Source organism: Protopterus annectens, chromosome 4.part0 (genome assembly GCF_019279795.1).
Source record: "Protopterus annectens isolate FY-2018-M chromosome 4.part0, PAN1.0, whole genome shotgun sequence".
NCBI classification, from domain to species: domain Eukaryota; kingdom Metazoa; phylum Chordata; order Ceratodontiformes; family Protopteridae; genus Protopterus; species Protopterus annectens.
In genome coordinates, this window is record NC_056733.1 from 410,858,235 (window position 1) to 410,868,525 (window position 10,291).

A 10,291-nucleotide genomic window follows, 5' to 3' on the forward strand; every position below is an offset into this window, starting at 1 on the left:
CTTGTAAGTCATCTTTAATGTAGCATTTGTTTTGAAGCAGCTGAATTGTTGAACTGTGTGTTCGTGAACTTAAATAAGTTACACTAATAATTCATATAGGTGTGTCCTTGCTTCGCTTTATGGGTAAATCCCATTTTACGAGTAGGCACGTGCGTCATAACTAGTTACTCCGCTAGTGGAGCACACAGTAATAACCTTTACAGAGCATTCTGAGGGTTTCCAGAACCTGCATTGCTCATTGTTTTTCTAAAAATAATGTTTGCCAGTCATTAAAGAGAAAAAAAGACTGTATTCATTGCTGTTGTGTTTGGTTTATTATAATGAATAACTTTTATGCCTACAGGTAAGCAGATTCATGTGTTATCTGGACATAAGCAGTGGGTTTACTGTTGTAGTATCTCACCTGACAGCAGCATGCTAAGTTCAGTAGCTGGAGAAAAATCCGTAAGTCGCATCCTGAACTTTTTCATGTTTGATTTTGATTTTCCTTGCTTTGTGGATTATTTTATATATAGCATGCTGTATGCATGTTTTGACAGACTTGTTTACACCTGTATTTTTGTAAATTGCATTTTTCTGTTTTTGTGAGCATCCACAGTACTTTTTTCTTTAGTGTACTGGCAGTTATCACAGCGGATTGTCTATGAGTTGCAAATGACAATCGTGGTCCACAGTTTGTCCCTTTGCCTCCCTTTGCATATTGCGTTGACTCTGTGCTATGCATTTAGCCAGACAGCTCTCTCCAGTCACCTCTGAAAAGAGGCTTGTGTGAAGTTGACTTAACTGGTTAAGAAATTAATAAAATAAAAAAAAACACATTTGCTGTCTTCCTCTATTAATCTGGTATTATAGACACTGTGTTGAAGCAAACCTCACATAGTCATTCATTCATTCTTTCATTTGCCGATTGTCCGTTAAATTCTGCATACCTTTGGTATGTGGGAGAAAACCGAGAACCTGGTGGAAAGAACTGAATTGGAGATATAAATACTATGGGGCAGCACCACTAACTGTTCCACCAGAACACAGATATTGTTTGATCTAAGATTGGGAGTTCTCTTCCTATGTTCTTAAGTACTAAGACTGGCAAGATTCAACCAGGCATCCAAAACTTTCTCAGGCTACCAAAATGCCCCTCCCCTCTTACCCAGAATACTGTGCAAGCTAGGACCCTTCTGTAGTTCTGTTTTGCCACACACATGAAGGTTTGTTTCATCTCTAAATAGCCTCAGGCTACAGTTTAGCATTTTCCAGGTTTTTGCTGTATTCGTGCTGCTAGCCCTTGAGCAATGTGCCCTTTCCTTTAACTTTTTTTTTTCATTTTCAGCTGCTGTCCTTTCTGGTTGCAGATCAGTGTAGTATGCTCTTTTTTTAATTTTAAATGCATATAGGTAGGCTTGGCTCCAAGGTGCAGGGGTATAGAACCCAAACTGTGACTGAGGCAATCCGGGTTCAGTTAACAGTCTTTGCACTTGAAGAGCCAGATGGGGAGGGGGTAGGAGAGAAGGGGTGTGGCCTGCTCAGTTCTTCTAAGAGAATAGGAAGGGTTGCACACACTCAGTGGCATGCCTGGTAGATGTGATTTCCTTGGTGGAGACCAGAGAAGACCGCCTTTCTTGCTTCTGAGAGAGGGATGGGGCAACTCTAAGAGAACATCTCTTGTGGAAGTGAGGGAACATCTGTCTCAGCTCACTGCGCATCCCCTTTCCTGCAGTATGTCCTGTATGTGTGGGAGTGTTAGGGGCACAAAACAAAAAAGTCATGAAACACCTTACCTTTGATGATGGGAAATATGAGCTGATTGACTTTGTGGCAGCTGATGATCAACAGGCAGCAGGAGCAAATGAACTCCTCGGAAAATATAAAAAAAAAAAAACTCCTCTAGTAATGCACTGTCCCTTCCCATGTGCCAGTTTTCTTCCCTTGCTTTTGTGATTAGAATCTTAAGAACTTTGCAATTTTTAGACTGTATTTTTATTGTAGAGTTTTGTGGTTGGCTATAACAGTATTCCTACTTATTAGAGTGGTTTAGTGCTAATTTTTGTTCTCATGCTGTTTATAGTAAATTGCTTGATGCTGACTAGTCACAGTTGTTCTTGGGTTCTTAGTATAGACAGGAAGGATTCTCAAAAATTCTGAAGGTCTGGGCACAAAATTCACTCACATGAGCATAATCTATGTCAAGGTAAAACCCATTTTCATCAGAAGTGCGACATTTTGTCCTGGTTTCAAGCTACTGCCATCGAGGACTGGCACTGCAGGCTGAAGCAAGAGAAGCTGAAGGCTGCTACTTCTGTATAAGAATCAGCTTAGCCACCCATCCACCTTTAAAAAAGAAAGCTAATATTAAGAAGGATTCTTCCCTTGCCCAACTGTAGACCTTTCATAGCTCTGGTAGTTAGTGACCTGTTCTACCCCATTTAGGCACTGTGTTGTCTGCTGTTTCTGATCCCAAGCTCTGTTCTCACTGGCTACACTCCTTAAAATCCACCAGGTCCCATAGATATAGCTCAGATGAGTTACACTGCAAAAAAGACGGGTCTGGCCTTTTTGAGAATGCAGCACATGTGGTCTCAGGCTTCATCCTCCTCTAACACTAGGGTGGGCAGAGCTCCTTCTGTGCCCATTGTTTTGCCACTTTCTTAAGGCTGCCCAGTCATCAGACACCATTTAGGCACCAGCTCCGATGAGACCTTTGATCAGAATGCCTTTGTCACGGTAGACATTCTTGAATCTGTTGGAGTGGACTACACCTCTAGTCTCAGAGCCATAGCGGTCAGCCTTGACTTTCTCAAAGTTGACTTTACCATAAATGCTGGAATCCTTCTGTGATGGGGATGAGGACAACCTTGATCATTTCAGGGCAGAATATTCCATCTCTGAAGTCTGCCTTTACTTGCTCTGTGTCAGTGCCTTATGTGTTGATCAAACTCCTTGCAGTTAAGTTAATCATTCTTGCTGGTCAATGGTGGGCTTTCAGATTCCAAAATGGATTCAGTCTCATTGATCCTGATTTCATTGATGTTATGTGATCCTATCTCGCCTACATTCTGAATGATGGGTTCGGAGCCGATCCCTCGGCTCCGACTCGGCACGCTTATGCCAAAGAGCGAAGTCTCTTATTGGCTGAGCTTACTATATCCCAGGATGCACCACCACCAGTCCCCCAGATCTCGTTTGCCGCTTCCCTGCGAAGACGTGGTCTCGAGCTGGCTGGGCTAAGTAGTTTATTAAACTAACTTTTCTGTCAGTTTTTTGCTGTTTTTGCTCACAAAAGCTGTTTTAACAGCTATCGCTAACTTTGTGTACGATTTGGTTGGAATTGTTGTGTGTGATTGGGTTCAGTTTGTTTTCGGCCCCCCCTCCATCCAGGGCCTTCCTGGACTGTTAATATTTTAATTACAGGGTCTCTAATAATTGTTCATTTTGGGTTAGAGTTACCTGTTCTTTTTACAGGAAGAGTTGGCTTTATTTATTACTGTGCTTATATCAGTAGTTAAAATTTAGTGTACTTTCCTGTCAGAGTGACTAGATTTGTGTATCAACATGTCTCAACCCCATAGGCCTTCGGGCTTTAAGAAATGTTCTAAATGTGCTTTTAAGATGTCTGTTACTGATGACCATCTACTATGTGTGTATTGTTTAGGGGCAAAGCACTTGCAGGAGTCATGCAGCGTATGTCACGCTTTTTCCTCTAGGGTCCTCCAGGAGAGGAAAATAAATTGATTCTCAAAGGCTTGATTAAACCCTCTTTGAAGAAGCCTTGGCTTCCTCTCCGACTCCTGCCAAAAGAAAAGGGCTTCGGCTCCGACCAGTCCGCCGGATCCGACTGCCAAGCGACCTAGGCAGGCCTCTCCTTCGCCTCCAAAGACTTCGGTGCCGTCGTCGGTACGGTCTGCCTCGATGTTCTCCAGTATCGACTCTCGGGCCTCGGAGCCGATGGCTGGGGCATCGAGAGGCGGGTCACCTTCGCCGGCTCCACTGCTCTCGGAGCCGACAAGGGTCGCCCGCCAGACATTTCCTCCTCGGCGCCGGTTCACCTCGGCACCGATGGAATCTGGTGTGTTTCCTCGGCGCCGATTCTCATCGAGTCGCCTCGAGCCGGTCCCCTAGTCCCTTGGGGCCGAGGGAGAGGTCTTCGAACCCGCCTCTGTTTCCTCTCGGTTCGAATGTCGGATTCTGATATAGACAGGGTGCTCCAAAGACTTTTCCAGTCCCCAGTCTTCCAAAATTTGTTTCGTTCCGACCCAGTTGGCCTCGGAGCCGATGACCATGACCCACCCATTGCCATTCCTCCTCCGACTGCTTCGGCTCCGGAGCAGGTGCTCTTGGAGCCGGTGGAGATCTCAGGGTCGGCTCCGACCCTTACTCCAACCTGGCCTCGGGTCCGAGTTTGGTACGCTGGACTTCTTCGGGCTGGACCCGAGGGTGATGTTTCGGGACCTATGCTTGGGTTCCGAGCCTCCCTCTCGGTGCTTCGCGGGACTTCTCCGCCTGCCATCATGGCCCCGAGACCGGATTCTCCCAGGATTCTGGGGTCCGGCCAGGGCCATGAGGAGTGCCTTGGCCAAATCCTCTTCGCCATCTCTCCGGTTCTACCAGCACCTTCCTGGGCGTGGAGACTGGGTCTTTGGCAGTTCCCCTGTCCGTAGCCAGCGGAGCCCCGAGGCCTGAGGTTACCCCAGTGGGGTTCCTCTTCCTGAGGGTTCTTCGGAGTCATCTCCAGAGGAACCCCAAGGAAGAGATCGTGCAAGAGGAAGCACGTGGACTCCCCGAGTCTATTACATCGACACGGATATGGATGATGCGAGGGGTCCCCTGTCGTCCTCGGACGATGTCTCCTTTGCAGACATCTTAGAGATCCTCAAACAACGAGAGGCGGCTGGATGTCCAAACCCCCTCTGCGGACGTAATCAGTGCTCCTCAAGGCCTTTGGGGCTCAGCCCTCCGCCTCCTGGGTGTCTCCGCCTTCGACGAGCTTCTGGATTTAGTTTGTCGAAGGGCGTGGGAACACCCGGATACCGCGGAACCAGTCCCTTCTCGCCCAAACAAATTTCTTATCTGCTCCCCGAGAAGGAGTTCCTCATTAAAGGCGTGGCTGTAGATGCCATGGTGGTGGCATCTGCTACACAACAGGACGTGGCAGAGGCTTCAACGTCCATCCATCCTCCTAATAAGGAGTCTAGGAGTATGGATAGGTACGGAAGCGCACCCTGACTTCAGCGGCCTTTACCTTAAGGTCTCTGAATTATTTGGCACATTTTACCAGGCTTCAGAGGGATCTGGTCAAGGAGTTGTCAGACTCCTCTCGGGTAACCTACCTGGAGCAGCTAGCCCAGTCCGTTAGCTCTCAGTTGGCTATCCTTACGCCAATTGCTAACTCGTCCATGAGGCTCATTTCTTATGCGGCAAGGGGCGGTAGAGCGGCAGGCACAGGCGTTGCTCTCACGAGACAAGCCTGGCTCCGCTTGTGTCAGTTTCGGAGGCCTTCAAGTCTTCCTTCGCCGACGCTCCCTTTGATGGGTCCTCATTGTTTGGACCCAAGGTGAAAGACACCCTTACCCGCTGTGAGCAAGAGGGAAAACGTTATCTGCCGTAGGGGGCCTGTTATTCCACTCCCTTCGGCCTTACCCCAAGGCCAAAGGAGGGGGGAAAATGTGGTTCAAAATCTCGCAAGTTTTTCTCCCAACAGCAGGAAGATTCCCGCCCAGAGGCAGAGGGCGGGAAATTTTTCAGGAGACGCCGTCCCAGAGGCGGCAGAGGGCCCCGCAATTCTGGAGACCGCGAGTCCTTTCGTGGCTCTTCAGCCTCCCACACGACATGAGGGATTGCCCGGCTGTGCTGCCCGGAGCCAGTCGGGTGTCGCTTTGCTAAGCACCTAAAAGCCTGGGAGTCAATCACTCAGGACAGATGGGTGCTTCGGATAATTGCCGGAGGTTACACCATCCCATTCAAGTACTCACCCCTCCGTCCAAGAGAATCCCGGACCCACCACCCAGTCATCAAGGGAAATAGCAGCCGCAGAAGCTTCAAAGCTGCTAGAAAAAGGAGTCATCCAACCGTCCCCACAGACCAAATCGGATCAGGAAATTACTCCAGGTTCTTTTAGTGCCAAAAAGACAGGGACCTGAGACCAATATTGGATCTCAGCAGACTAAACCTATCCGCCACGAAATCCAAATTAATGGTCACGCTGCAATCCATTCTCCCGTTGTTGGAGAAGGATGTTTGATGTGCTCCATAGACCTCAAGGACGCCTATTATCACATACCGATACATCAGGCGTCCAGAAGGTATCTGCGCTCAGCCTGGGAGCCAGTCATTACCAATTTTGTGCTCTGCCCTTTGGTCTCACCACAGCCCCCAGGGTGTTCACCAAGTGTTTGGCAGTAGTGACGGCTCACCTGAGGAGTCTTGGATTCCAAGTGTTTCCTATCTCGACGACTGGCTCCTGACTGCCACCACCAGGCATCTACTTATGGACAACCTCAAAGCCACCATCTCCTGGGTGTTTCCCTAGGGATTACATTCAATTGGTCAAAGTCTGTCTTGCTGCCCTCTCAGCGCATAAAGTTTATAGGAGCAGAGATAGACTCAAGATTGATGCGTGTCTTACTTCCTGTCGAAAGGATTCGGACTATATATGGCCAAGTTCTAGCTCTGATCTCAAGATCCAAAGCCCCAGCCAGGATGGTCCTACAGGTTCTAGGCTCAATGTCTGCCACGGTACTTTTAGTTCCTCTAGCAAGGTTACACATGAGGATTCTTCAGTGGCTCTTATCAACTCAATGGTCCTTTCAAGATCTTCCCTCAATCATCACATCATGATTACGGAAATATGCAAAAGGGACCTTCGCTGGTGGCTTCAGACATCCAACTTGGATCAGGGAAAACCCTTTGTTCTCCCTCCAGTGGTTACCCTGACGACAGATGCCTCCCAGATAGGGTGGGGGCATTGTCTGGGCAGGCTAGTTCAGGGATCCTGGCTTCCGGACGAAGCCTTCTCCACATCAACGTGTTGGAGATGAGGGCTGTACTTCTATCCCTACAGGCCTTACACAAGTTCCTTCCTCAGGGCATCATCGCCATCCACACAGACAACATGTCGGTGGTTTGGTATCTGAACAAACAAGGAGGGACCAGATCGTATCCCCTTTGCAGAGAGGCCATGAGAGTGTGGGAATGGGCTGTAGCTACCAACCGCTTCTTGGTAGCGACCCACATCCCGGAAAGTCAAATGTATTGGCGGACAAATTAAGCAGGACAATTCTCTCTCCTCACGAATGGTCTCTAAACCGCAGTAGCAGCCCAGGTTTTCAAGAGATGGGGACGCGCTGCGACCTATTTGCGACTCCACAAAACACCAAGTGCCAAAGGTTCTTCTCCTTGATTCCACATCAGGAAGTACCAGCCATGGATGCTCTAGCACAACCTTGGCCAACAGGGTTGCTTTATGCTTTTCCTCCAATTCCACTCCTTCCCAAAGTTATTCAAAAAGCTTCTCAGCTAGGGTCTTCAATGATTCTGATTGCCCCATACTGGCCTCGCCAGATATGGTTTCCTTACCTGAAAAAGCATGCAGTGGACGCATCCGTGGACCTTAGACCTGATCCCGGATTGCTAATCCATCAGTCGGGACATTGGCATCAGTCCCTTCAATCTCTGAAATTGACAGCTTGGCTCCTCCACTTCCAACCTTAGTTAGAAGTCACACACTAGACCCGAAGTTGTTCACATTTTATCTTCGGCCCACAAACCTACCACTAACAAATTGTACCTCAGTAAGTGGAAGAGGTTTGCTATCTGGGCTCAACTCAAGGGCTTAGACCCTATCACTGCTCCTGTCCCAGAGGTTTTGAAATTCTTAACATCCCTTTTTAATCAGGGATCTTCTGTCTCAACTATTAAAGTTCAACTAGCTGCTATCTCTAAATTCCATGAATCCACGGATCCTCCTTTGATGAGCAGCAGATTATGCAAAACATTCATTAAAGGTGCGAGCCTGTTAAGACCACCAGTTTTTCATCCTGCACCTCCGTGGGATCTTGATTTGGTGCTGCGCGCATTAACATCTCCCCCCTTTGAACCGGCTGCTACATGCGAGTTAAAATATCTGTCATGGAAAACGGCATTTTTAGTGGCTATTACTTGCAAGAAGAGTCTCAGAGCTTCAAGCCCTGTCTATTAAACCACCGTTTTGATTTTCCACAAAGATAGAGTATCACTTAGGCCTAATCCATCCTTTGTCCCAAAGGTCTGCTCTAGTTTCTGTCTTCAACAATCTTAGAACTACCAGTTTTCTTTTCCAAAATTCTCTAATGAAGCAGAATACACTCTCCATAAATTGGATGTTCACAGGCAATTACGCTTCTATTTAGACAGGACTCAGCAACTTCGTAAGTCAGACCAGTTGTTTGTGTCCTTCTCAGATAATAAATTGGGCCAAACCATCACAAAAGCTACAATCTCAAAATGGATCAGAGATTGCATAACTCAGGCCTATTCTTCTTCGAATAAGCAACTTGCATCATCTATCAAAGCTCATTCTACCAGAGCTATGGCTACTTCTATAGCTTTTCATTCCAAGCTCGCTATTTCGAAATTTGTGCTGCGGCTACTTGGTCCAACCCGCACACTTTCATTTCCCACTACAAATTGGATGTGGCATCTAAAGGACGAAGCTTCATTTGGTTCCACGGCACTCAGGAGTGTTTTCCAGTGAGCCACCCAGGATTCAGGTGCTAGGACGCTGTCCTATCATTCAGATGTAGGCGAGATAGATCACATAACATCTTTTAGTTATGTACTCACCATAACTTCAGATGTTTGGGATCCATCTCGCCTACATTCCTCATACCCACCTTCTTTCCCCCTGCCTTGCAGATCAGAAGAGATTGAACGGTTTTGAGCTCTACTGTTTTTATCTTGTTTCATCTGACGATGTTATATAAGCAGGGTATGCATGTGTGCATGTATGCGGACAAACTAGATCTGGGGGACTGGTGGTGCATCCTGGGATATAGTAAGCTCAGCCAATAAGAGACTTCGCTCTTTGGCATAAGCGTGCCGAGTCGGAGCCGAGGGATCGGCTCCGAACCCATCATTCAGAATGTAGGCGAGATGGATCCCAAACATCTGAAGTTATGGTGAGTACATAACTAAAAGTTTGTTCCTAGTAGTCATTGACCTTGCAGTCAGCATGGTGCCAGTTTCTATCGCAAAAGCCCATGCATCACTTCATGTGCTTCCCCCAGCAGTGTCACCCTTTTCAGTCTCCGCCCCTAGAAAGGATACATTTGCCCCCTCTGCCTCCACTCCTCTGCTGTCCAGGACAGAAGAGCTGGGGACTTTGGCAGGCTGCTGAAATTCTGTCCATGCAACTTCAGTCTTCTTCCTCCTCGAAACCACCCCTTCAGATGTCAGTTAGGATTACTGGTTGCAAAATGAAGCTCATAGACTCTCCACTTAAGCACCCTACCATGGAAATTTATGAAGATAAAGAAGCCAGCTCTCCCATCTCTGCCGTAGGACCCCAAGTATATGGCTATACTGGAATCCATATATTTAAAGGTGATTTGGACCCCAAAATTTCTTTCTTCCTTCCTTCCTTCCTTTACTTGCCATAATGCGTCCTGCAGGAGGCTTTTCAATCCCCTAGCTTTTCTCTTGGGTGGTTCCTCCACAGCTTATGAGATGAGGAAGTTAGTGACACAAGCTATTTGGAAGACCTGCATTGTGGTGACTTCTGTGGTTAAGAAGCCCTGCATTGTGGTGACTTCTGTGGTTAAGAAGCCCAGCATTATCCTTTGGCCTCCTAAGGACTGAACATGTCAGACACAGACCTCTGGGTGGACTCCGTAGTTGCTGTATCTACTTTAAAAGAGGCATGTATTCATCCAACCTTGTCTGTCCACCTGTTGAGTAAGTAATCTCAAGCAGTAACAGATTAGGAAGGCAGGTTTATGCATCCTGTACTTTCTCTTTTAAAGGTTGTAAACTGCATGTCTTAAGTGCTACACTAAAACAGGATCTGATCAACAAAATCAACTGGTCTCTGGATGGGTAAGGGGACTTAAAGGCCAAAATTAGGTTTCAAATGCAAGTCCTCATAGTAATTTCCAACCTAACCATGCTGTTGGTATGTAATACAACAGATGGTTTGGCAAGGTCAGAAGTACAGGCCTCGCTGTACATAGATATGCCTGGCTTTACCGTACAGATTTTGACAGTGATGCTAAGCTCGTGTTTTTTTTAATGGTCCTTGGGATGGATCTTAGATTTTTGGCTGTTC

General features: G+C 47.2%; 1 protein-coding gene across 1 annotated transcript in view; it reads left to right on the top strand.

The window, feature by feature from the left end:
• Window positions 1-10,291, top strand: part of WSB2 (WD repeat and SOCS box containing 2) — a 542,619-nt gene that overhangs the window by 236,107 nt on the left and 296,221 nt on the right. Inside the window, exon 5 of the mRNA XM_044068353.1 lies at window positions 344-444. Coding sequence (XP_043924288.1) covers window positions 344-444 — 101 coding nt within the window. The remainder of the gene's footprint in view (window positions 1-343; window positions 445-10,291) is intronic.